Source organism: Nipponia nippon, unplaced genomic scaffold (genome assembly GCF_047370975.1).
Source record: "Nipponia nippon isolate SJK-2023a ecotype South Korea unplaced genomic scaffold, ASM4737097v1 scaffold_44, whole genome shotgun sequence".
NCBI classification, from domain to species: Eukaryota; Metazoa; Chordata; class Aves; order Pelecaniformes; family Threskiornithidae; genus Nipponia; species Nipponia nippon.
This window is the reverse complement of record NW_028262363.1, coordinates 574,781-601,356: the sequence shown is the minus strand read 5'-3', so window position 1 is coordinate 601,356 and position 26,576 is coordinate 574,781. Positions and strand designations below refer to the sequence as shown.

Here is a 26,576-nt window from a genome sequence, read left to right as displayed (position 1 = left end):
GGCGCTGGGAGGGGAATGGGAGGGACTGGGGGGGCACTGGGGGAGACTGGGAGGCACTGGGAGGGACTGAGGGAGCACTGGGAAGGGAATGGGGGGCACTGGGAGGGACTGGGAGGGCACTGGAGGGCCGGGGGGGGCACTGGGAGGGGAATGGGGGGCGCCGGGAGGCACTGGGAGGGGAATGGGAGGGAATGGGGGGGACTGGGGGGGCACTGGGAGGGGAATGGGGGGCGCTGGGAGGGACTGGGAGGCACTGGGAGGGGAATGGGAGGGAATGGGGGGACTGGGAGGGACTGGGGAGGTGCTGGGAGGGGAATGCGAAGCTCTGGGAGGGTACTGGGAGGGACTGGGGAGGCACTGGGAGGGGACTGGGGGACACTGGGAGGGCATTGGAGGTTACTGGGAGGAGACGAGGGGGTTACTGGGAGGGCACTGGAGGTTACTGGGAGGCACTGGGAGGGCACTGGAGGTTACTGGGAGGGCACTGGAGGTTACTGGGAGGCATTGGGAGGGCACTGGGGGTTACTGGGAGGGCACTGGGGGTTACTGGGAGGCACTGGGAGGCACTGGGCAGACCCCGACGCCTGCCTGGAGGCGTGACTGGGATGCCCCCAGTACCAACTGGTTTCTGGCGCCCCCCCAGTGCCCCCGGGCCCCCCCCGGCTGGAGCTGCCCCCGGGGGCGGAGCTCCCGTGGGTGGGCGGGGCCGAGGTGCACGTGCGCTGCCACGCCCCCGACGCCCGCCCGGCCGCGAGCCTGACCCTGACCTTGGGTGAGGGGGGGGGGATTTTGGGGGGATTTCAGGGGATTTGGGGGGGGGGTTGGGGGGGGGGTTGGGGGCGGGGGGGTTGCGGGGAATTGGGGGGATTTGGGGGGCGGTTTCAGGTGATTTTTGGGGTGATTTCAGGGGATTTGGGGGTGGTTTGGGGGTAGGAATTTGGGGGGATTTTGAGGTGATTTGGGGGCGATTTGGGGGGTTGGGGGGATTTGGGGCTGATTTTGGGGTGATTTGGGGGGATTTTGGGGCCATTTTGGGCGATTTTGGGTGATTTGGGGCGATTTTGGGGGATTTGGGGGGATTTTGGGGCGATTTGGGGCCATTTTGGGCGATTTTGGGTGATTTTGGGTGATTTGGGGGGATTTTGGGTGATTTGGGGGGATTTTGGGGCGATTTGGGGCGATTTTTGGGGATTTTGGGGCGATTTTGGGGCGATTTGGGGGGATTTGGGGCGATTTTGGGGCGATTTGGGGGGATTTGGGGGGATTTGGGGCGATTTTTGGTGATTTTGGGGCGATTTTGGGTGATTTGGGGGGATTTTGGGTGATTTGGGGCGATTTTGGGGCGATTTGGGGGGATTTGGGGGGGATTTGGGGCGATTTTTGGTGATTTTGGGGCGATTTGGGGGGATTTGGGGGGATTTTGGGTGATTTGGGGGCGATTTTGGGGGATTTGGGCTGATTTTGGGTGATTTTGGGGCGATTTGGGGGGATTTGGGGGGATTTTGGGTGATTTGGGGGATTTGGGGGGATTTTGGGGCGATTTTGGGTGATTTTGGGGCGATTTTGGGTGATTTGGGGGGATTTGGGGCGATTTTTGGTGATTTTGGGGGGATTTGGGGTGATTTTGGGCGATTTTGGGGCGATTTTGGGTGATTTTGGGTGATTTGGGGGGATTTTGGGGCGATTTGGGGCGATTTGGGGCCATTTTGGGCGATTTTGGGTGATTTTGGGGGATTTGGGGCGATTTGGGGCGATTTTGGGGCGATTTTGGGGGATTTGGGGGGATTTGGGGGGATTTGGGGCGATTTTGGGCGATTTTGGGGCGATTTTGGGCGATTTTGGGTGATTTGGGGGGATTTTGGGGCGATTTGGGGCGATTTTGGGGGATTTTGGGGCGATTTTGGGGCGATTTGGGGCGATTTGGGGTGATTTTGGGGCGATTTTGGGTGATTTTGGGGCGATTTGGGTGATTTGGGGGGATTTTGGGGCGATTTGGGGCGTTTTTGGTGATTTTGGGACGATTTGGGGTGATTTTGGGGCGATTTTGGGGGATTTGGGGTGATTTTGGGGGGATTTGGGGGCGATTTTGGGCGATTTGGGGTGATTTTGGGTCGATTTTGGGTGATTTTGGGGGATTTTGGGGCGATTTTGGGGCGATTTGGGGGGATTTGGGCTGATTTTGGGGTGATTTGGGGCGATTTGGGGCGATTTTGGATGATTTTGGGTGATTTTGGGCTGATTTGGGGGGATTTGGGGGCCGCAGGGGGGGAGCCGCTCCCCGACGTCTCCACCCGCGTCTTCGAGGGCTCCCACCCCAAACTGAGCTCCAGCGAAGCCACCGCCCGGTGAGCACCAGTATACACCAGTACGGCCCAGGACAGACCAGTACCAGTCACTGGGGGCCAGTATAGACCAGTATGGCCCCGTATACACCATCACTGACCGGTATAGGCCAGTACAGACAAGTACAGGCTGCTACAAAGCAGTACTGACCAATACGGAGCACTAGGGGCCACCGTAGACCAGTATAGACCAGTATACACCATTACTGATGAGAGTGCACCTGTACAGACCAGTATAGACCAGTATGAGCCTATATAGGCAACTCTTAGCCGGTACTGGCCAACTGTGGGCCAGTACAGGCCAAAGCAGCCCAGTGTGGCCCAGTAAGGGCCAGTATGGACCCGTGTGGCCCAGTATAAGCCAGTATAGGCTAGTAAGACCCAGTATGAGCCAACATGGACCAGTATGGACTAGTGTGGGCCAATATGGCCCAGTATAGGCCAGTAAGTGTCAGTATGGGCTAGTGTGCTCCAGTAGGGCCCAGTGTAGTCCAGTAAGGGCCAGTATGGCCCAGTATGACCAAGTATGGCCCAGTGTGAGCCAGTATGGCCCAGTATAGGCCAATAGGGGCCAGTATGGCCCAGTATGAGCCAGTATGGACTGGTATGGCTCATTATAAGCCAATACGACCCAGTATGAGCCAGTATGGACCAGTGCGAGCCCCTATGGGCCAGTACAGGCCCACATGGTTCAGTATGGGCCAATATGGCCCAGTCTGGCCCAGTGTGAGCCACTATGGCCCAGTATAGGCCAATAGGGGCCAGTATGGCCCAGTATGAGCCAGTATGGACTGGTATGGCTCATTATAAGCCAATACGACCCAGTATGAGCCAGTATGGACCAGTGCGAGCCCCTATAGGCCAGTACAGGCCAACATGGTTCAGTATGGGCCAATATGGCCCAGTCTGGCCCAGTGTGAGCCACTATGGCCCAGTATAGGCCAATAGGGGCCAGTATGGCCCAGTATGAGCCAGTAAGGACTGGTATGGCTCATTATAAGCCAATACGACCCAGTATGAGCCAGTATGGACCAGTGCGAGCCCCTATGGGCCAGTACAGGCCAACATGGTTCAGTATGGGCCAATATGGCCCAGTCCGGCCCAGTCCGGCCCAGTCTGGCCCCTGACCCCGCCCCCCCGCCCCAGCCTGACCCCGCAGAGCCAGGCCCACGGCCAGCACCTCGTTTGCTCGGCCGCTAACGAGGCCGGGCCGGCCCCGACGGAGGCCAGCGTCACCCTCGACGTCCTCTGTGAGTCACCCCCAACACCCCGGGGGTCCCCAGTACCCCCGGGACCCCCCAGTACCCCCGGGACCCCCCAGTACCCCCGGGACCCCCCAGTACCCCCAGGGACCCACCCAGTACCCCCAGGGACCCCCCAGTACCCCCGGGACCCCCCCAGTACCCCCGGGACCCCCCGATACCCCCCAGGGACCCCCCAGTACCCCCGGGACCCCCCCAGTACCCCCAGGAGGCCCCCAGTACCCCCAGGGACCCCCCCCAGTACCCCCGGGACCCCCCAGTACCCCCAGGGACCCCCCAGTACCCCCGGGACCCCCCAGTACCCCCAGGAGGCCCCCAGTACCCCCAGGGACCCCCCAGTACCCCCGGGACCCCCCAGTACCCCCAGGGACCCCCAGTACCCCCGGGACCCCCCCAGTACCCCCAGGGACCCCCCAGTACCCCCAGGGACCCCCCCAGTACCCCCCTGGGACCCCCCAGTACCCCCGGGACCCCCCAGTACTGCCCTGGGACCCCCCAGTACCGCCCTGGGACCCCCCAGTACCCCCAGGGACCCCCCAGTACCCCCGGGACCCCCGATACCCCCAGGGACCCCCCAGTACCCCCAGGGACCCCCCAGTACCCCCAGGGACCCCCCAGTACCCCCGGGACCCCCCAGTACCCCCCGGGACCCCCCAGTACCCCCAGGGACCCCCCAGTACCGCCCTGGGACCCCCAATACCCCCGGGACCCCCCAGTACCCCCGGGGACCCCCCAGTACCCCCAGGGACCCCCCAATACCCCCTGGGACCCCCAGTACCCCCGGGACCCCCCAGTACCCCCGGGACCCCCCAGTACCCCCAGGGACCCACCCAGTACCCCCAGGGACCCCCCAGTACCCCCGGGACCCCCCAGTACCCCCAGGAGGCCCCCAGTACCCCCAGGGACCCCCCAGTACCCCCGGGACCCCCCAGTACCCCCAGAGACCCCCCAGTACCCCCGGGACCCCCCAGTACCCCCAGGAGGCCCCCAGTACCCCCAGGGACCCCCCAGTACCCCCGGGACCCCCCAGTACCCCCAGGGACCCCCCAATACCCCCGGGACCCCTAAGTACCCTCCCAGTGCCTCCCAGTACCCCCCAGTCCCCACCCACGAAGGCACTGGACCCTCCCAGTGCCCCCTTAAGCCCCCCCAGTGCCTCCCAGTACCCCCCAGTCCCCACCCATGAAGGCCCTGGACCCTCCCAGTGCCTCCCAGTCACCCCCAGTCTCTCTCAGTCACCCCCGTCCATGGAGGCTCTGAGCCTTCCCAGTGCCTCCCAGTCTAACCAGTGCCTCCAGTTCCCCCCAGCCCACCCATCATTGAGGGACTGGAGTCACCCCACGTGCGGGCGGGGGACACCCTGCAACTGGTCTGCCTCGTCCGGGGGGGCAACCCCCCTCCCATTCTGCAGTGGGAGAAGGTACTGGGGGCACTGGGAACACTGGGATGGGGAAGCTGGGGCACTGGGGGCACTGCGACAAGGCACTAGGGGTACTGGGACAAGGTACTGGGGTTACTGGGAGCACTGGGATGGGAAAGTAGGGGCACTGAGGTTGCGGGGGGCACTGGGACAAGGTACTGGGAGCACTGGGACAAGGTACTGGGAGCACTGGGGTGGGGAAGCAGGGGCACTGATGGCACTGGGACAAGGTATTGGGGGTACTGGGAGCACTGGAATGAGAAAGCGGGGGCACTGGGGGTACTGGGAGCACTATGATGGGGAAGCAGGGGCACTGGGGGTACTGGGAGCACTGGGAGATGGGCACTGGAAGGGACTGAGAGCACTGGAATGTGGCACTGGGAGCACTGGGAACACTGGGATGGGGAAGTAGAGGCACTGGGAGCACTGAGACAAGGTGCTGGAGGCACTGGGGGCACTGGTCTGTGGCACTGGGAGGGACTGGGAGCACTGGGATGTAGCACTGGGAGCACTGGGAACACTGGGATGGGGAAGTAGAGGCACTGGGGGCACTGGGACAAGGTGCTGAGGGCACTGGGAGCAGTGGGAGCACTGGGATGTGGCACTGGGAGTCCTGGTCTGGGGCACTGGGAGGGACTGGGAGCAGCAGGAGGTGGGCACTGGGAGGCACTGGGAGGCACTGGGAGCACTGGGAGGCGGTCCCTGACCCCCCCGCGCAGGACGGGGTGCCGCTGGTGGGGTCCTGGGTGACGGAGGGGCACCCTGGGGTGGGACAGGGCACTGGGAGCACTGGTCCGTGGCACTGGGAGGGACTGGGAGCAGCGGGAGGTGGGCACTGGGAGGCACTGGGAGGCACTGGGAGCACTGGGAGGCGGTCCCTGAACCCCCCGCGCAGGACGGGGTGCCGCTGGTGGGGTCCTGGGTGACGGAGGGGCACCCCGGGGTGGGACAGGGCACTGGGAGCACTGGTCCGTGGCACTGGGAGGGACTGGGAGCAGCGGGAGGTGGGCACTGGGAGGCACTGGGAGGCACTGGGAGCACTGGGAGGCGGTCCCTGACCCCCCCGCGCAGGACGGGGTGCCGCTGGTGGGGTCCTGGGTGACGGAGGGGCACCCCGGGGTGGGACAGGGCACTGGGAGCACTGGTCCGTGGCACTGGGAGGGACTGGGAGCAGCGGGAGGTGGGCACTGGGAGGCACTGGGAGGCACTGGGAGCACTGGGAGGCGGTCCCTGACCCCCCCGCGCAGGACGGGGTGCCACTGGTGGGGTCCTGGGTGACGGAGGGGCACCCCGGGGTGGGACAGGGCACTGGGAGCACTGGTCCGTGGCACTGGGAGGGACTGGGAGCAGCGGGAGGTGGGCACTGGGAGGCACTGGGAGGCACTGGGAGCACTGGGGGGCGGTCCCTGACCCCCCCACGCAGGACGGGGTGCCCCTGGTGGGGTCCTGGGTGACGGAGGGGCACCCCGGGGTGGGACAGGGCACTGGGAGCACTGGTCCGTGGCACTGGGAGGGACTGGGAGCAGCGGGAGGTGGGCACTGGGAGGCACTGGGAGGCACTGGGAGCACTGGGAGGCGGTCCCTGACCCCCCCGCGCAGGACGGGGTGCCGCTGGTGGGGTCCTGGGTGACGGAGGGGCACCCCGGGGTGTCGCGGAGCCGGGTGACGATGACGGTGGCCCCCGGGGACGACGGGGCCACCCTGCGCTGCCACGCCCACACCCCCCTCCCCCCCGGGGGGGGCAGCGCCAGCGTCACCCTCAGCGTCTCCTGTGAGTGGGGGATACTGGGAGGCACTGGGAGGACTGGGAGGGCGGGTTGGGGGCTCCGGGTTGGCCTGGGAGGCTGGACTGGGAGGTTAAAGTTGGACTGGGAGGCACTGGGAGGACTGGGAGGGCGGGTTGGGGGCTCCGGGTTGGCCTGGGAGGCTGGACTGGGAGGTTAAAGTTGGACTGGGAGGCACTGGGAGGACTGGGAGGCTGGACTGGGAGGTTAAAGTTGGACTGGGAGGCACTGGGAGGACTGGGAGGGTGGGTTGGGGGCGCCGGGTTGGCCTGGGAGGCTGGACTGGGAGGTTAAAGTTGGACTGGGAGGCACTGGGAGGACTGGGAGGCTGGACTGGGAGGTTAAAGTTGGACTGGGAGGCACTGGGAGGACTGGGAGGGTGGGTTGGGGGCTCCGGGTTGGCCTGGGAGGCTGGACTGGGAGGTTAAAGTTGGACTGGGAGGCACTGGGAGGACTGGGAGGGTGGGTTGGGGGCGCCGGGTTGGCCTGGGAGGCTGGACTGGGAGGTTAAAGTTGGACTGGGAGGCACTGGGAGGACTGGGAGGCTGGACTGGGAGGTTAAAGTTGGACTGGGAGGCACTGGGAGGACTGGGAGGGTGGCTTGGGGGCTCCGGGTTGGCCTGGGAGGCTGGACTGAGAGGTTAAAGTTGGACTGGGAGGCACTGGGAGGACTGGGAGGCTGGACTGGGAGGTTAAAGTTGGACTGGGAGGCACTGGGAGGACTGGGAGGGTGGGTTGGGGGCGCCGGGTTGGCCTGGGAGGCTGGAGTGGGAGGTTAAAGTTATACTGGGAGGCACGGGGGATACTGGGAAGTCAGACTGGGAGCTCAAGGGTATACTGGGAGCTCAGACTGGGAGGTCAAGGTTATACTGGGAGGCACTGGGGTTACTGGGAAGTCAGACTGGGAGCTCTGGGTTGGACTGGGAGCCACTGGGTACACTGGAAGCCCAAACTGGGATCCCCCAGCTATATTAGGAGGCTATATTGGGGTCCCTTAGCTATACTGGGAGGCACTGGGGGTACTGGGAGGCCATACTGGGAGGCACTGGGGGTACTGGGAGGCCATACTGGGAGCACTGGGTTATACTGGGAGCCCGGACTGGTGTCCCCCAGACCCGCCGGCCGAGGTGACGATCGCGGGGACCCCGACGGTGGCGGAGAACGGGACGGTGACCCTGTCCTGCACCAGTGCTCCCAGTAACCCCCCAGTCCAGCTGCGCTGGTGGCTGGGGGGGAGGGAACTGGCGCCCACTGACGTCACCCGCACCCAGGTGAGCCCGGGGGGGGGGCGGGTCCCGGGGGGGGGCGGGTCCCGTGGGGGGGGTCCCATGGGTGGGGGTCCCTGGGGGGGTGGGGGTCCCATGGGCGGGACTCCCATGGGTGGGGGGGTCCCGTGGGTGGGGCTCCCGTGGGCGGGGCTCCCATGGGCGGGGGGTTCCCATGGGTGGGGGTGTCCATAGGCGGGGCTCCCATGGGCGGGGCTCCCATGGGTGGGGGGTTCCCATGGGCGGGGTGGTCATGGGTGGGGGGGCTCCCATGGGTGGGGGGTCCCTTGGGTGGGGGGGCTCCCATGGGTGGGGGGGGTCCCTTGGGTGGGGGTGTCCCTTGGGTGTGAGGGGTCCCATGGGCGGGGCTCCCATGGGTGGGGGTTCCCATGGGTGGGGCTCCCGTGGGCGGGGCTCCCATGGGTGGGGGGTTCCCATGGGCGGGGTGTCCATGGGTGGGGGGGCTCCCATGGGTGGGGGGGCTCCCATGGGTGGGGGGGTCCCTTGGGTGTGAGGGGTCCCGTGGGCGGGGCTCCCATGGGTGGGGGGTTCCCATGGGCGGGGTGTCCATGGGGGGGCGGGGCTCCCATGGGTGGGGGGTCCCATGGGCGGGGTGTCCATGGGTGGGGGGGGCTCCCATGGGTGGGGGAGCTCCCATGGGTGGGGGGGGGGGGGGTCCCTTGGGTGGGGGTCCCGTGGGCGGGGGGGTCCCTGGTGACCCCGGCGCCCGCCAGGCGGAGGGGCGTGGCTGGGTGACGGTCTCCAACGTCACCCTGCTGGGGCGGCGGCGGGAGCACGGGCGCCCCGTGGTGTGCGAGGCCGCGGCCCCCGGGCTGGGCACCCGCAGCGCCAGCCTCCTCCTCAGCGTCACCCGTGGGTGCTGCGCCGGGGGCTGGGGGCGCTGGGGGGGACTGGGGGGGACTGGGAGGGGCTGGGAGGGGCTGAGAGGGGCGCTGGGGGGACTGGGGGGGGCTGGGGGGGCGCTGGGAGGGACTGGGAGGAGCTGGGAGGGGTTGGGAGGGACTGGGAGGGGCTGTCGGGGACTGGGGGGCGCTGGGAGGGGCTGGGAGTGGCTGGGAGGGGCTGGGAGGGGCGCTGGGGGGGCTGGGGGGGCGCTGGGGTGGACTGGGAGGGGCTGGGAGGGACTGGGAGGGGCTGGGAGGGTCTGAGAGGGGCGCTGGGGGGGACTGGGGGCGGCTGGGGGGGCGCTGGGAGGGACTGGGAGGAGCTGGGAGGGGTTGGGAGGGACTGGGAGGGGCTGTCGGGGACTGGGGGGGCGCTGGGAGGGGCTGGGAGTGGCTGGGGGGGGCTGGGAGGGGCGCTGGGGGGGGCTGGGGGGGCGCTGGGGTGGACTGGGAGGGGCTGGGAGGGACTGGGAGGGGCTGGGAGGGTCTGAGAGGGGCGCTGGGGGGGACTGGGGGGGGCTGGGGGGGCGCTGGGAGGGACTGGGAGGGGCTGGGAGGGGCTGGGAGGGACTGGGAGGGGCTGTCGGGGACTGGGAGGGGCGCTGGGAGGAGCTGGGAGTGGCTGGGGGGGCTGGGAGGGGCGCTGGGGGGCTGGGGGGCTGGGGGGCGCTGGGGGGACTGGGGGGGCTGGGAGGGACTGGGAGGGTCTGAGAGGGGCGCTGGGGGGGACTGGGGGGGCTGGGAGGGACTGGGAGGGGCTGGGAGGGTCTGAGAGGGGCGCTGGGGGGGACTGGGGGGGCTGGGGGGCGCTGGGAGGGACTGGGAGGAGCTGGGAGGGGTTGGGAGTGGCTGGGGGGGCTGGGAGGGGCGCTGGGAGGAGCTGGGAGGGGCTGGGAGTGGCTGGGGGGGCTGGGAGGGGCGCTGGGGGGGCGCTGGGGGGACTGGGAGGGACTGGGGGGCGCTGGGGGGACTGGGAGGCGCTGGGGGGACTGGGAGGGGCTGGGAGGGGCTGAGAGGGGCGCTGGGGGGGACTGGGGGGGCTGGGAGAGGGCTGGGAGGGACTGGGAGGGGCTGGGAGGGGCGCTGGGAGGGACTAGAAGGGGACTGGGAGGGGCTGGGAGGGACTGGGAGGGGCTGGGAGGGGCGCTGGGAGGGACTGGGGTATACTGGGAGGGGACTGGGAGGGGCTGGGAGGGACTGGGAGGGGCCGGGAGGGGCAGGGAGGGGCTGGGAGGGGCGCTGGGAGGGGCTGGGAGGGGCTGGGAGGGGACTGGGCGGGGACTGGGAGGGACTAGGAGAGGACTGGGGTATACTGGGAGGGGACTGGGAGGGACTGGGAGGTACTGGGGTAAACTGGGATGGGGCTGGGAGGGGTTTAGGGGGCAGTGGGAGGGGACTGGGCTATACTGGGAGGGGATTAGGAGGGACTGTGAGGGGACTGGCGGGCACTGGGAGGGACTGGGATATACTGGGAGGGGAATAGGGGGCACTGGGATGGACTGGGAGTGACTGGGAAGGGATTGGGGGAGACTGGGCCATACTGGTGTGTGCCGGGAACAAGAAACTGGTCCATACTGGAGACTTGGGGGGGGGTGGGTGGTGTCAGGAGAGGGGGGTGTGGCCCGGAGGGGGCGGGGCGGGGTTACGACAGGCCACCCCCCCCCTCCTCAGACCCCCCCCAGGAGCTGTGGTTGGAGACCCCGCCCCCCAACGCCACCTTTCGGGTGGGGGCCCGGCTCCGCCTCGTCTGCCACGCCCGCGGCGGCCACCCCTCCCCCCGCCTCACCTGGACCAAGGTGGGACCCCCCCACCCCCACCCCCCCCACCCCCACCCCTCCCCCACCCCATGACACCCATGGGTGCCCCTCCCCCCCCGCAGGACGGGCGCCCGCTGAAGGAGGGGACGCAGGTGGCCGCGGGGCCGGTGACCACGCGGGAGCTGGCGGTGACGGCGACGGCGAGCGACAACGGGGCCACCTACGGGTGCCAGGCCGGTGGCCACCCCCGCGGGCCCCCCCGGGCCGCCAGCACCCGCCTCCGCGTCCTCTGTGGGTGGGGCCGGCGGGCGGGGCCGCTTGGGGGGGGGGGAGGGGGCCGCCGGGTGGCTACCGGGTGGCTACGGGGTGGCTATGGGGTGATGGTGGCCGTGGGGTGGCTATGAGGTGGCCGTGGGGTGGTGGTGGCCACGGGGTGGCCATGGGGTGGCTATGGGAGGGTGGTGGCCATGGGGTGGCTACAGGGTGGTGGTGGCCGTGGGGTGGCCGTGGGGTGGCTACAGGGTGGTGGTGGCCGTGGGGTGGCCGTGGGGTGGCCGTGGGGTGGTGGTGGCCATGGGGTGGCCATGGGGTGGCTATGGGGTGGCTATGGGAGGGTGGTGGCCATGGGGTGGCCGTGGGGTGGCCGTGGGGTGGTGGTGGCCATGGGGTGGCTGTGGGGTGATGGTGGCCATGGGGTGGCTACGGGGTGGCCATGGGGTGGCTATGAGGTGGCTATGAGGTGGCCGTGGGGTGGTGGTGGCCATGGGGTGGCCGTGGGGTGGCCATGGGGTGGTGGTGGCCATGGGGTGGCTAGGGGGGGGGCATGGGGGTGGTGGCCATGAGGTGGCCGTGGGGTGATGGTGGCCATGGGGTGGCTATGAGGTGGCCGTGGGGTGGTGGTGGCCATGGGGTGGCCGTGGGGTGGCCATGGGGTGGTGGTGGCCATGGGGTGGCTACGAGGTGGCCGTGGGGTGGTGGTGGCCATGGGGTGGCCGTGGGGTGGCCATGGGGTGGTGGTGGCCATGGGGTGGCTACGGGGTGGCCATGGGGGTGGTGGCCATGAGGTGGCCGTGGGGTGATGGTGGCCATGGGGTGGCTATGGGGTGGCTATGAGGTGGCTATGAGGTGGCCGTGGGGTGGTGGTGGCCATGGGGTGGCCGTGGGGTGGCCATGGGGTGGTGGTGGCCATGGGGTGGCTACGAGGTGGCCGTGGGGTGGTGGTGGCCATGGGGTGGCCGTGGGGTGGCCATGGGGTGGTGGTGGCCATGGGGTGGCTACGGGGTGGCCATGGGGGGGTGGTGGCCATGAGGTGGCCGTGGGGTGATGGTGGCCATGGGGTGGCTATGAGGTGGCTATGAGGTGGCCATGGGGTGGTGGTGGCCATGGGGTGGCCATGAGGTGGCCGTGGGGTGGTGGTGGCCATGGGGTGGCCCCGAGGTGGCCATGGCGGGGGGGTGGTAGTGGCCGTGGGGTGGTGGTGGTGGCGGCCACGAGGTGGCCGTGGGGTGATGGTGGCCATGGGGTGGCTACGGGGTGGCCATGGGGTGGTGGGGGCCATGGGGTGGCTACGGGGTGGCCATGGGGGGGTGGTGGCCATGAGGTGGCCGTGGGGTGATGGTGGCCATGGGGTGGCTATGAGGTGGCCATGGGGTGGTGGTGGCCATGGGGTGGCTATGAGGTGGCTATGAGGTGGCCATGGGGTGGTGGTGGCCATGGGGTGGCCATGAGGTGGCCGTGGGGTGGCTATGGGAGGGTGGTGGCCATGGGGTGGCCATGGGGTGATGGTGGCCATGGGGTGGCTACGGGGTGGCTATGGGAGGGTGGTGGCCATGGGGTGGCCATGGGGGGGTGGTGGCCATGGGGTGGCCATGAGGTGGCCGTGGGGGGGGGGGTGGTGGCCGCGAGGTGGCCGCCGCCCCCCCGTGACCCCGCCTGCCCGCAGTCCCCCCGCAGTCGGTGGCCATCGCGGCCTCCCCCCGCGAGGCGCGGCCGGGGCAGACGCTGGTGCTGACCTGCCTGGCCGGCAGCGCCCACCCCGCCCCCGCCCTGCGCTGGCTGCGCCGCGGCCGCCCGTGCGTCACCTCCCCCGGGTCCCCGTGTCCCCGTGACCCCCATGACCCCCCGTGTCCCCGTGTCCCCGTGTCCCCGTGTCCCCGTGACCCCCGTGACCCCCCGTGTCCCCGTGTCCCCGTGTCCCCGTGTCCCCCCGTGACCCCCCGTGTCCCCGTGTCCCCGTGTCCCCGTGACCCCCCGTGACCCCCGTGACCCCCGTGACCCCCCGTGTCCCCGTGCCCCCGTGCCCCCGTGACCCCCCGTGCCCCCCGTGACCCCCCGTGTCCCCATGTCCCCATGTGTCCCCTCGTGTCCCCGTGACCCCACGTGTCCCCATGTCTCCGTGTCCCCAACGGGTCCCCATGTGTCCCCTCGTGTCCCCGTGACCCCCGTGACCCCCCGTGTCCCCATGTCCCCAACGGGTCCCCATGACCCCCGTGACCCCTCGTGTCCCCATGTCCCCGTGTCCCCGTGACCCCCGTGACCCCTCGTGTCCCCATGTCCCCGTGTCCCCGTGTCCCCGTGACCCCCGTGACCCCTCGTGTCCCCATGTCCCCGTGTCCCCTCGTGTCCCCGTGACCCCCGTGACCCCACGTGTCCCCGTGTCCCCGTGTCCCCAACGGGTCCCCATGACCCCCGTGACCCCTCGTGTCCCCATGTCCCCGTGTCCCCGTGTCCCCATGTCCCCGTGTCCCCCCATGACCCCTGTGTCCCCACGTGTCCCCATGTCCCCCAGTGTCCCCGTGTCCCCCAGTGTCCCCATGTCCCCCCATGACGCCCATGTCCCCGTGTCCCCGCGTGACCCCCGTGTCCCCATGACCCCCATGACCCCCGTGACCCCGTGTCCGCATGTCCCCCTGTGACCCCCATGTCCCAGTGTCCCCGTGACCCTCGTGACCCTGTGACCCCTGTGTCCCCAATGTCCCCCCGTGTCCCCAGTGTCCCCGTGACCCTCATGACCCCGTGACCCCCGTGTCCCCAATGTCCCCCCGTGTCCCCAGTCCCCCGTGACACCCGTGACCTCCATGACCCCCGTGTCCCCAATGTCTCCCCATGTCCCCAGTGTCCCCGTGACCCTCGTGACCCCGTGACCCCCGTGTCCCCAATCTCCCCCCGTGTCCCCAGTCCCCCGTGACCCCCGTGACCTCCATGACCCCCGTGTCCCCGTGTCCCCATGTCCCCAATGACCCCCCGTGACCCCCCTGTCCCCGTGTCCCCCAGTGTCCCCGTGACCCCCGTGACCCCCGTGTCCCCCGTGACCCCCCGTGACCCCCGTGACCCCGTGACCCCGTCTCCCCAATGCCCCCCTGTGACCCCCCTGTCCCCGTGACCCCAGTGTCCCCGTGACCCCCGTGTCCCCCGTGACCCCCGTGACCCCGTGTCCCCCGTGTCCCCCGTGACCCCCGTGACCCCCGTGACCCCGTGACCCCGTGTCCCCAGGCTGCCGGGCGAGCCCCTGCCCCCGGCGCCGGGGGCCTTCGGGGGGGTGACGGCGGGGACGCGCCTGCGGCTGCGGGTGGCGGTGGGGGACCAGGGCCAGCGCGTCACCTGCGAGGCCACCAGCCCCGCCCTGGGCGTGGCCGTCAGCGCCGCCCACCGCCTCCTCGTGCGCCGTGAGTGGGGGACCGCGAGGGACTGGGGGGGACTGGGGGGGACTGGGAGGGGACTGGGAGGGACTGGGAGGGGGCTGGAAGGGACTGGGGGGGACTGGGATAGACTGGGAGGGGACTGGGAGGGACTGGGGGGACTGGGAGGGACTGGGAGGGGACTGGGAGGGACTGGGGGGACTGGGAGGGGACTGGGATAGACTGGGAGGGGACTGGGAGGGGACTGGGAGGGACTGGGAGGGGACTGGAAGGGACTGGGGGGACTGGGGGGACTGGGATATACTGGGAGGGGACTGGGAGGGACTGGGGGGGCTGGGAGGGACTGGGAGGGGACTGGAAGGGACTGGGGGGACTGGGGGGACTGGGGGGACTGGGATATACTGGGAGGGGACTGGGAGGGACTGGGGGGACTGGGATATACTGGGAGGGGACTGGGAGGGACTGGGGGGGACTGGGAGGGACTGGGAGGGGACTGGGAGGGACTGGGGGGGACTGGGAGGGGACTGGAAGGGACTGGGGGGACTGGGGGGACTGGGATATACTGGGAGGGGACTGGGAGGGACTGGGGGGACTGGAATAGACTGGGAGGGGACTGGGAGGGGACTGGGAGGGACTGGGAGGGGACTGGAAGGGACTGGGGGGACTGGGGGGGACTGGGATATACTGGGAGGGGACTGGGAGGGACTGGGGGGGCTGGGAGGGACTGGGAGGGGACTGGAAGGGACTGGGGGGACTGGGGGGGACTGGGGGGGACTGGAATATACTGGGAGGGGACTGGGGGGACTGGGAGGGGACTGGAAGGGACTGGGGGGGACTGGGATAGATTGGGAGGGGACTGGGAGGGAGTGGGAGGGACTGGGGGGGACTGGGATAGACTGGGAGGGGACTGGGAGGGACTGGGAGGGACTGGGAGGGACTGGGATATACTGGGAGGGATTGGGAGGGACTGGGGGCGACTGGGAGGGGACTGGGAGGGACTGGGGGGGACTGGGATAGACTGGGAGGGGACTGGGAGGGACTGGGAGGGACTGGGAGGGGACTGGGAGGGACTGGGAGGGGATTGGGATATAGTGGGAGGGATTGGGAGGGACTGGGATATAGTGGGAGGTACTGCGAGGGCTCTGTGGGGTTCCTGGGGCTTACTGGGAGGCACTGAGTGTTACTGGGAGGCACTGAGTGTTACTGGGAATTACTGGTGGTTACTGGGAAGGCACTGTAAGGGCACTGGGAGTTACTGGGAGGCACGGGGAGGGCTCTGTGGGGTTCCTGGGGGTTCCTGGGAGGCACTGAGTGTTACTGGGAGGCACTGAGTGTTACTGGGAATTACTGGTGGTTACTGGGAAGGCACTGCAAGGGCACTGGGGGTTACTGGGAGGTACTGGGAGGGCTCTGTGGGGTTCCTGGGGCTTACTGGGAGGCACTGAGTGTTACTGGGAGTTACTGGTGGTTACTGGGAAGGCACTGCAAGGGCACTGGGGGTTACTGGGAGGTACTGGGAGGGCTCTGTGGGGTTCCTGGGGCTTACTGGGAGGCACTGAGTGTTACTGGGAGTTACTGGTGGTTACTGGGAAGGCACTGCAAGGGCACTGGGAGTTACTGGGAGGTACTGGGAGGGCTCCGCAGGGTTACTGGGAGCCGCCCCCCCAGATGCCCCCCAGTTCTCGGTGGGGGCGGGGGCGCTGGTGGTGGCGCGGGAGCACGCGGGGGTGCGGCTGCCCCTCGCCGTCCTCGCCCACCCCCCCGTCGAGAGCTGCGTCTGGAGCCTGGCCGGCCGCACCCTCCTGCCCGGTGCGTACTGGGAGCACTGGGAGCGCTGGGAGGGGGAGCTGGGGGGTGCTGGGAGACTCCGAGAGGGGATCTGGAGGTGTTAGGGAGGTGCTGGAAGGCACTGGGAGGCACTGGGAGGGGATCCGGAGGCCCTGGGAGGTGCTGGGAGGCACTGGGAGTTATTGGTAAGGGGTTATGGTGTTACTGGGAGGCACTGGGAGGGGATCTGGAGGCCCTGGGAGGTGCTGGGAGGCACTGGGAGTTATTGGTAAGGGGTTATGGTGTTACTGGGAGGCACTGGGAGGGGATCTGGAGGCACTGGGAGATGCTGGGAGGCACTGGGAGTTATTGGTAAGGGGTTATGGTGCTACTGGGAGGCACTGGGAGGGGATCTGGAGGTGTTAGGGAGGTGCTGGGAGGCACTGGGAGTTATTGGTAAGGGGTTATGGTGTTACTGGGAGGCACTGGGAGGGGATCTGGAGGCACTGGGAGGTGCTGGGAGGCACTGGGAGTTATTGGTAAGGGGTTATGGTGTTACTGGTAGGCACTGGGAGGGGATCTGGAGGCACTGGGAGATGCTGGGAGGCACTGGGAGTGCTGGGAGGGGGAGCTGGGGGGCACTGGGAGACTCCGAGAGGGGATCTGGAGGTGTTAGGGCGGTGCTGGAAGGCACTGGGAGGTACTGGGAGGGGATCTGGAGGCACTGGGAGGTGCTGGGAGGCACTGGGAGTTATTGGTAAGGGCTTATGGTGTTACTGGGAGGCACTGGGAGGGGATCTGGAGGCCCTGGGAGGTGCTGGGAGGCACTGGGAGTTATTGGTAAGGGGTTATGGTGTTACTGGGAGGCACTGGGAGGGGATCTGGAGGCCCTGGGAGGTGCTGGGAGGCACTGGGAGTTATTGGTAAGGGGTTATGGTGCTACTGGGAGGCACTGGGAGGGGATCTGGAGGCCCTGGGAGGTGCTGGGAGGCACTGGGAGTTATTGGTAAGGGGTTATGGTGTTACTGGGAGGCACTGGGAGGGGATCTGGAGGCCCTGGGAGGTGCTGGGAGGCACTGGGAGTTATTGGTAAGGGGTTATGGTGTTACTGGGAGGCACTGGGAGGGGATCTGGAGGCACTGGGAGATGCTGGGAGCACTGGGAGTGCTGGGAGGGGGAGCTGGGGGGCACTGGGAGACTCCGAGAGGGGATCTGGAGGTGTTAGGGAGGTGCTGGAAGGCACTGGGAGGTACTGGGAGGGGATCTGGAGGCCCTGGGAGGTGCTGGGAGGCACTGGGAGTTATTGGTAAGGGGTTATGGTGTTACTGGGAGGCACTGGGAGGGGATCTGGAGGCCCTGGGAGGTGCTGGGAGGCACTGGGAGTTATTGGTAAGGGGTTATGGTGTTACTGGTAGGCACTGGGAGGGGATCTGGAGGCACTGGGAGATGCTGGGAGCACTGGGAGTGCTGGGAGGGGGAGCTGGGGGGCACTGGGAGACTCCGAGAGGGGATCTGGAGGTGTTAGGGAGGTGCTGGGAGGCACTGGGAGGTACTGGGAGGGGATCTGGAGGCACTGGGAGGTGCTGGGAGGCACTGGGAGTTATTGGTAAGGGGTTATGGTGTTACTGGGAGGCACTGGGAGGGGATCTGGAGGCCCTGGGAGGTGCTGGGGGGCCCTAGGAGGTGCTGGGAGGCACTGGGAGGGGGCTCAGTGGTTACTGGGAGGTACTGGGAAGCACTGGGAGGGGATCCAGAGGCACTGGGAGGTATTGGGAGGGGGTTATGGTGTTACTGGTAGGCACTGGGAGGGGATCTGGAGGTGCTGGGAGGGGTTCTAGAGGCACTGGGGGGGATATGGTGTTACTGGGAGGCACTGGGAGGCATGGGAGGGAGCTATGGGGTTAGTGGGAGCACTGGGAGGCACTGGGAGGGGGCTATGGGGTTACTGGGAGCACTGGGATGTACTGGGAGGCACTGGGAAGGGCCTATGGGTTACTGGCAGGCATTGGGAGGGTGCTATGGGGTTACTGGGAGGCACTGGGAGGGGGCTATGGGGTTACTGGGAGCACTGGGATGTACTGGGAGGCACTGGGAGGGGCCTATGGGTTACTGGCAGGCATTGGAAGGGTGCTATGGGGTTACTGGGAGGCACTGGGAGGGGGCTATGGGGTTACTGGGAGCACTGGGATGTACTGGGAGGCACTGGGAAGGGCCTATGGGTTACTGGCAGGCATTGGGAGGGTGCTATGGGGTTACTGGGAGGCACTGGGAGGGGGCTATGGAGTTACTGGGAGCACTGGGATGTACTGGGAGGCACTGGGAAAGGCCTATGGGGTTACTGGCAGGCACTGGGAAAGCCCTATGGGGTTACTGGGAGGCATTGGGAAGGGAATATGGAGTTACTGGGAGGCACTGGGAGGGCACTGCCCCCCCCCCCCCCCCGCAGACTCAGGGGGTCCCGGGGTGGGGTGGGGTCGTGTCCCTGACCCCGCCCCTTGACCCCTGACCTCTGCCCCCCGCAGAGGGGTCCCCCCGTCACCGGCTGGTGGAGGGGGGGGGCCTGGACATCGCCAACGTCACCCGCGGGGACGCCGGCGCCTACGGGGTGGAGTGCCGCAACGCCGAGGGGGCGGCCAGCACCCACCTCCGCCTCCTCGTCCACTGTGAGCTGCCCCACGGCGCCCAAAGCACCCTACAGCACCCTACAGCACCCTACAGCACCCTACAGCACCCTATAGCACCCTACAGCACCCTACAGCACCCTATAGCACCCTACACCACCCTATAGCACCCTACAGCACCCTACAGCACCCTACAGCACCCTATAGCACCCTACAGCACCCTACAGCACCCTACACCACCCTACAGCACCCTATAGCACCCTACACCACCCTATAGCACCCTACAGCACCCTACAGCCCCCTCCACCCCCCTACTGCTCCCCACAGCACCCTACAGCCCCCTACAGCCCCCTACAGCACCCTATAGCACCCTACAGCACCCTACAGCACCCTATAGCACCCTACAGCACCCTACAGCACCCTACAGCACCCTACAGCACCCTATAGCACCCTACAGCACCCTACAGCACCCTACAGCACCCCACGGCCCCCATAGCACCCTACACCACCCTACAGCACCCTACACCACCCCACGGCCCCCATAGCACCCTATAGCACCCCACGGCCCCCATAGCACCCTACACCACCCTATAGCACCCTACACCACCCCACGGCCCCCATAGCACACTACACCACCCTACAGCACCCTACACCACCCCACGGCCCCCATAGCACCCTACACCACCCTATAGCACCCCATGCTCCCCATAGCACCCTACACCACCCTGTAGCACCCTACACCACCCCACGGCCCCCATAGCACCCTACACCACCCTATAGCACCCTACACCATGCTCCCCATAGCACCCTACACCACCCTGTAGCACCCTACACCACCCCACGGCCCCCATAGCACCCTACACCACCCTATAGCACCCCATGCTCCCCATAGCATCCTACAGCACCCTACAGCACCCTACACCACCCCACGGCCCCCATAGCACCCTACACCACCCTACACCACCCCACGGCCCCCATAGCACCCTACACCACCCTACAGCACCCTACACCACCTCACGGCCCCCATAGCACCCTACAGCACCCTACAGCACCCCACGGCCCCCATAGCACCCTACAGCACCCTATAGCACCCTACACCACCCCACGGCCCCCATAGCACCCTACACCACCCTATAGCACCCTACACCACCCCACGGCCCCCATAGCACCCTACAGCACCCCACGGCCCCCATAGCACCCTACACCACCCTACAGCACCCTACACCACCCCACGGCCCCCATAGCACCCTACAGCACCCTACAGCACCCTCCAGCCCCCCGTCCCCCCCCCCGCCCGCCCTTGACCCCTGACCTCCCCCCAGACCCCCCCGCCATCGTGCGGGTGCCCGACCCCGTGGTGGTGGACGAGGGCGGCAGCGCGGAGCTGGTGTGCGAGGCCGAAGGCAGCCCCCTGCCCGCCGGCTGCCTGCGCTGGGGGCGCCTCGTACGGGGGACGGGGGGACACGGGGGGACGGGGGGGCACGGGGACATGGGGGGACAGGGGACATTGGGGGCATGGGGGGCATGGGGGGACATGGGGGACATGGGGACATTGGGGGCATGGGGGGCATGGGGGGCATGGGGGGACATGGGGGTCACGGGGACATTGGGGGCTTGGGGGGCAGTGGGGACATGGGGGGACAGGGGGACATTGGGGGCATGGGGGGACGGGGGACATTGGGGGCATGGGGGGCAGTGGGGACATGGGGACAGGGGGACACGGGGACATTGGGGGCTTGGGGGCAGTGGGGACATGGGGACAGGGGGACATTGGGGGCAGTGGGGACATAGGGACATTGGGGACGGGGGGAGAGGGGGACATTGGGGACATGGGGGTCATGGGGGGCAGTGGGGACATGGGGGGACATTGGGGATAGGGGGGGACAGGGGGACACGGGGACATTGGGGGCTTGGGGGGCAGTGGGGACATAGGGACACGGGGGACATGGGGGGCAGTGGGGACATAGGGACATTGGGGACATGGGGGGAGAGGGGGACATTGGGGGCATGGGGGGCATGGGGGGACATGGGGGTCACGGGGACATTGGGGGCTTGGGGGCAGTGGGGACATGGGGGGACAGGGGGACATTGGGGACATGGGGGGACGGGGGACATTGGGGGCATGGGGGGCAGTGGGGACATGGGGACAGGGGGACACGGGGACATTGGGGGCTTGGGGGGCAGTGGGGACATGGGGACAGGGGGACATTGGGGGCAGTGGGGACATAGGGACATTGGGGACATGGGGGGAGAGGGGGACATTGGGGACATGAGGGGCAGTGGGGACATGGGGGGACATTGGGGATATGGGGGGACAGGGGGACACGGGGACATTGGGGGCTTGGGGGGCAGTGGGGACATAGGGACACGGGGGACATGGGGACAGGGGGACACGGGGACATTGGGGGCATGGGGGGGATGTGGGGACATGGGGACATTGGGGACATGGGGACATGGGGGGCATTGGGGACACGGTGGGATGGGGGACATGGGGGGGACACGGGGACATGGGGGAACGTGGGGGGCAGTGGGGACATGGGGACATGGGGGGACATTGGGGACATTTGGGGACACTGGGGGCATGGGGGGATACGGGGGACATGGGGGGACACGGGGACATGGGGGGACATGGGGGGACGGGGGGACATGGGGACATTGGGGACATGGGGGGAGGGGGGACACGGGGGGGACATGGGGACATGGGGGGATGTTGGGGACATTGGGGACATGGGGGGATGCAGGGACATGGGGACACGGGGGGACATTGGGGACATTTGGGGACATTGGGGGCATGGGGGGACGGGGGGGACACGGGGAGATGAGGGGACGGGGGGATGGGGGGGGCGGGGGGGACGGGGGGGATGGGGCGGGTACAGGGGGGACATGGGGACGGGGGGCGGGGACGGGGGGCTCACGGCGTCCCCGCCCCCGCAGGCGGGGGTGGGCGGGGCGGCCGAGGGGCTCCCGGGGGGGCTGCAGGCCGAGGGGGGGCCCCCCGTGGGGCGCCTGCGGGTGCGGGGGGCGCGGCGGGAGCTGGGGGGCCCCTACGAGTGCCGCGTCGACACCGGGGTGCCGCCCCCCGCCCGCGCCATCGCCCGCCTCGTCGTCCGCTGTGGGTGCTCGCCGGGGGCGGGGCACCCAATGGGGGGGCACCCAAGGGGAGGGCACCCAATAGAGGACATCGGGGGGGGGGGGGGCACCCAATTGGGGATGTCCATGGGGGGGGCACCCAATGGGGGGCACCCAGTTGGGGATGTCCATGGGGGGCACCCAATGGGGGCACCCAATTGGGGATGTCCATGGGGGGGGGGCACCCAATTGGGGATGTCCATGGGGGGGGCACCCAATAGGGGGGCACCCAGTTGGGGATGTCCATGGGGGGGGCACCCAATGGGGGGGCACCCAATTGGGGATGTCCATGGGGGGGGCACCCAATAGGGGGGCAAACAATTGGGGATGTCCATGGGGGGGGCTCCCAATGGGGGGGCACCCAATTGGGGATGTCCATGGGGGGGGGCACCCAATGGGGGGCACCCAATTGGGGATGTCCATGGGGGGGCACCCAATGGGGGGCACCCAGTTGGGGATGTCCATGGGGGGGGCACCCAATAGGGGGGCACCCAGTTGGGGATGTCCATGGGGGGGGCACCCAATGGGGGGCACCCAGTTGGGGATGTCCATGGGGGGCACCCAATGGGGGGCACCCAATTGGGGATGTCCATGGGGGGCACCCAATGGGGGGGCACCCAATGAGGGACATCCATGGGGGGGGCACCCAAGGCGGGGGACAATCATGGGGACACTGAGACCGGGGGGGGACCCCAGGGTGGGGGTGAACCCCTGGGGGGGGGGGGGGGGAGGGGCCAATCCCAGCCCCTCCCTCCTCCCCCCCCCAAGATGGCCCCGAGCTGGAGGCGGAGCCGGAGGCGGAGCCAGTGCCGGTGCTGGTGCCGGATGGGGCGGACACGGCGCAGCTGCGGTGCCGCGCCCAGGGGGTGCCCGGGGTGCAGCTGCACTGGGAGCACCGGGGCCACCCGCTGCGCCCCGATGAGGCCAGGTACCCCAGCCAGGCCAGACCGGGCCCAACTGGGCCAAACTGGGCCAAACCCAAACCAACAGGGCCCGATCGGGGCTGACCAGGGCCAAACCAGTCCCAACTGGGCCAAACCAGACCCAACTGGGGCCAACTGGAGCCAACTGGGCCAAACCAGACCCAACTGGGGCCAACTGGGCCAAACCAGACCCAACTGGGGCCAACTGGGCCAAACCACACCCAGCCGGGGCCAACTGGAGCCAACTGGGCCAAACTAGACCCAACAGGGCCCAATCGGGGCCAACTGGGCCAAACCAGACCCAAAAGGGTCCAATTGGAGCCAACTGGGCCAAACCAGACCCAACTGGGGCCAACTGGAACCAACTGGGCCAAACCAGACCCAACTGGGGCCAACTGGGCCAAACCAGTCCCAACTGGGCCAAACCAGACCCAACTGGGGCCAACTGGGCCAAACCACACCCAGCCGGGGCCAACTGGAGCCAACTGGGCCAAACTAGACCCAACAGGGCCCAATCGGGGCCAACTGGGCCAAACCAGACCCAAAAGGGTCCAATTGGAGCCAACTGGGCCAAACCAGACCCAACTGGGGCCAACTGGAACCAACTGGGCCAAACCAGACCCAACTGGGGCCAACTGGGCCAAACCAGTCCCAACTGGGCCAAACCAGACCCAACTGGGGCCAACTGGGCCAAACCACACCCAGCCGGGGCCAACTGGAGCCAACTGGGCCAAACTAGACCCAACAGGGCCCAATCGGGGCCAACTGGGCCAAACCAGACCCAAAAGGGTCCAATTGGAGCCAACTGGGCCAAACCAGACCCAACCGGGGTCAACCGGGCCAAATTGGGCCCAACAGGATCCAACCAGACCCAACTGGGCCCAACCAAACCCAACTGGGCCAAACCAGACCCAACAGGACCCAAGTGGGGCCAATCAAACCCAACTGGGCCAAACTGGAACCAGTTAGGCTCAATCAGGGCCAACTGGGTGCAACCAGACCCAACTGGGCTCAACTGGGGCCAACTGCACCAAACCAGGCCCAACGGGGCCAAATCAGATGCAATCAGGGCCCATCCAGAGCCAACTGGGGCCGACTGGGGCCAATTGGACCAGCCCAGTCCCAGTTCTGCCCCATCCCAGTCCCAGTTTTGCCCCGCCCCAGTCCCAGTTCTGCCCCAAACTGGTACCGGTTCTACCCCAGGTTCCAGGAGCACCAGTGGCGCGAGGGTCCCTGGACCAGCAGCCTCCTCACCGTGGCCAACATCACCCTGGATCGGGCCCGCCTCCGTGACCAGTACCTAAACTGGGACCAGTACAAGAACCGAAAACGGCACCAGTACCAGAACTGGCACCAGGATGAGAACTGGGACCAGTACCAGAACTGGACCCTCAGCACCTTCGTCTGCGTCGCCCAGAACGCACGGGGCACCGTCCGGCGCCGCCTCCAGCTCCGGCTTGCTGGTACCGGCACTGGGAGGGGGTTACTGGTATCGGGGTGTTCATACTGGTATCAGGGGGTAGCTGGTACTGGGAGGTGGTATTAGTACTGGGAGGGGCATCTTGCACCAGTATTGAGGGGGTATTGGGTACTGGGGGGTTACTGGTACCGGTAGGGGTGGTACCAGTGCCAAGGGGAAAGCTCAGCTTGGTAATGGGAGGAACTGGGATGAGACTGGATGGCACTGGGAGCACCTTGGGGGGCACTGGGAGGGATATTGGGAGCACTGGGACAATGCAATGGGGCACTGGGAGGGTATTGGGACGCACTGGCAGGGGACTGGGAAGGACTGGGGGGACATTGGGGACACTGGGAGGACTTTGGGGGGCACTGGGAGGGATATTGGGAGCACTGGGACAATCCAGGGGGGCACTGGGAGGGTACTGGGAGGCACTGGGAAGGAGATTGAGAGCACTGGGAGAATATTGGGGGACACATACTGGGAGGCACTGGGAGGATATTGAGGGTGCTGGGAGGATATTGGGGGCGCTGGAAGGATACTGGGGGACACTGGGAGGATACTGGGGGGCACTGAGAGGATACTGGGGGGCACTGGGAGGCGATGGGGTCCCTCTGGGCGGTGGGGACCCCCTTGCCCCCCCCCCCCCCCCAGACCGCCCGGACCCCCCTCAAGATCTGCGGGTGTCGGGGGTCACCCCCACCTCCCTCAGCCTCGCCTGGACCCCCGGCTTCGATGGGGGGCTGCCCCAGAGCTTCCTCGTCAGGTAAGGGGGGGCCCGACGCCCATGGGCACCCCAAAACCCCATGGGTACCCCCAAAAACCCATGGGGAGCCCCCCCAAACCCTGCTGGGAGCCAGAAACCCTCATGAGATCTCTCCATGGGGCCTCAAAAGCTCAAGGAGACCCCAAAACCCCCATGGGAGACCCCAAAATCCCTTGGGGTCCCCACAAAAAACCCATGAGGAACCCTCAAAACCTCATGAGGAACCCTCAAAAGCTCAAGGAGACCCCAAAATCCCCATGGGAGACCCCAAAATCCCTTGGGGTCCCCAAAAAAACCCATGAGGAACCCTCAAAAGCTCAAGGAGACCCCAAAATCCCATGGGAGACCCCCAAAAAAGCCACGAGGAACCCTCAAAACCTCAAGGAGACCCCAAAATCCCATGGGGTCCCCAAAAAAACCCATGAGGAACCCTCAAAAGCTCAAGGAGACCCCAAAATCCCCATGGGAGACCCCAAAATCCCTTGGGGTCCCCACAAAAAACCCATGAGGAACCCTCAAAACCTCAAGGAGACCCCAAAATCCCTTGGGTCCCCCCAAAAAAGCCATGAGGAACCCTCAAAACCTCAAGGAGACCCCAAAATCCCATGGAAGACCCCCAAAAAACCCACGAGGAACCCTCAAAACCTCAAGGAGACCCCAAAACCCCCACGGGAGACCCCAAAATCCCTTGGGGTCCCCACAAAAAACCCATGAGGAACCCTCAAAAGCTCAAGGAGACCCCAAAATCCCATGGGAGACCCCCAAAAAAGCCATGAGGAACCCTCAAAACCTCAAGGAGACCCCAAAATCCCTTGGGTCCCCCCAAAAAAGCCATGAGGAACCCTCAAAACCTCAAGGAGACCCCAAAATCCCATGGGAGACCCCAAAATCCCTTGGGGTCCCCACAAAAAACCCATGAGGAACCCTCAAAACCTCATGAGGAACCCTCAAAAGCTCAAGGAGACCCCAAAATCCCATGGGAGACCCCCAAAAAAGCCACGAGGAACCCTCAAAACCTCAAGGAGACCCCAAAATCCCTTGGGGTCCCCAAAAAAACCCACGAGGAACCCTCAAAAGCTCAAGGAGACCCCAAAATCCCATGGGAGACCCCCAAATCCTATGAGGAACCCCCCAAAACCGCTTTTAGACCCCCCACAACCCCACTTCCGGCCCCCCCATGGGTGCTCTGCGTCACTTCCGGTCCGTTCAGCCCTCATTTCCGGTCCTCCTCAGGGTCCCAACCCCACTTCCGGGTCCCCCTCCAATCCCGTTCCCTCCATTTCCGGTCGCCGGTGACGCGGGGTCCATTTCCGGCACGGTTCTTTCCCACTTCCGGTCCGCCCACGCCTCACTTCCGGTCTCCCCCTCCCCCAGCGCGAGGGGCCCTGGGGCCCCGCCCCCTTCCACCACCCTCCTCGCGCCTGACCCCACCCTGACGCTGGGAGGGCTCCGCCCCGCCACGCCTTATGACGTCACTGTGAGGGCGCGCAACGCCCGGGGCGACAGCGCGGCTGCCGTCATCAGAGCCGTCACTTCCA

General features: G+C 67.3%; 1 protein-coding gene across 1 annotated transcript in view; it reads left to right on the top strand.

Moving 5' to 3' along the window:
* NPHS1 (NPHS1 adhesion molecule, nephrin) overlaps positions 1 to 26,576 on the top strand; it is a 31,286-nt gene that overhangs the window by 3,457 nt on the left and 1,253 nt on the right. The window contains exons 5-23 of the mRNA XM_087778512.1: positions 644 to 772; positions 2,264 to 2,345; positions 3,489 to 3,592; positions 4,903 to 5,024; positions 6,624 to 6,795; positions 7,922 to 8,079; positions 8,808 to 8,946; positions 10,650 to 10,774; positions 10,858 to 11,026; positions 12,678 to 12,807; positions 14,228 to 14,400; positions 16,042 to 16,182; positions 18,663 to 18,803; positions 20,084 to 20,205; positions 21,696 to 21,873; positions 22,659 to 22,818; positions 24,017 to 24,276; positions 24,927 to 25,038; positions 26,413 to 26,576. Coding sequence (XP_087634638.1) covers positions 644 to 772; positions 2,264 to 2,345; positions 3,489 to 3,592; positions 4,903 to 5,024; positions 6,624 to 6,795; positions 7,922 to 8,079; positions 8,808 to 8,946; positions 10,650 to 10,774; positions 10,858 to 11,026; positions 12,678 to 12,807; positions 14,228 to 14,400; positions 16,042 to 16,182; positions 18,663 to 18,803; positions 20,084 to 20,205; positions 21,696 to 21,873; positions 22,659 to 22,818; positions 24,017 to 24,276; positions 24,927 to 25,038; positions 26,413 to 26,576 — 2,781 coding nt within the window. The remainder of the gene's footprint in view (positions 1 to 643; positions 773 to 2,263; positions 2,346 to 3,488; positions 3,593 to 4,902; positions 5,025 to 6,623; positions 6,796 to 7,921; positions 8,080 to 8,807; positions 8,947 to 10,649; positions 10,775 to 10,857; positions 11,027 to 12,677; positions 12,808 to 14,227; positions 14,401 to 16,041; positions 16,183 to 18,662; positions 18,804 to 20,083; positions 20,206 to 21,695; positions 21,874 to 22,658; positions 22,819 to 24,016; positions 24,277 to 24,926; positions 25,039 to 26,412) is intronic.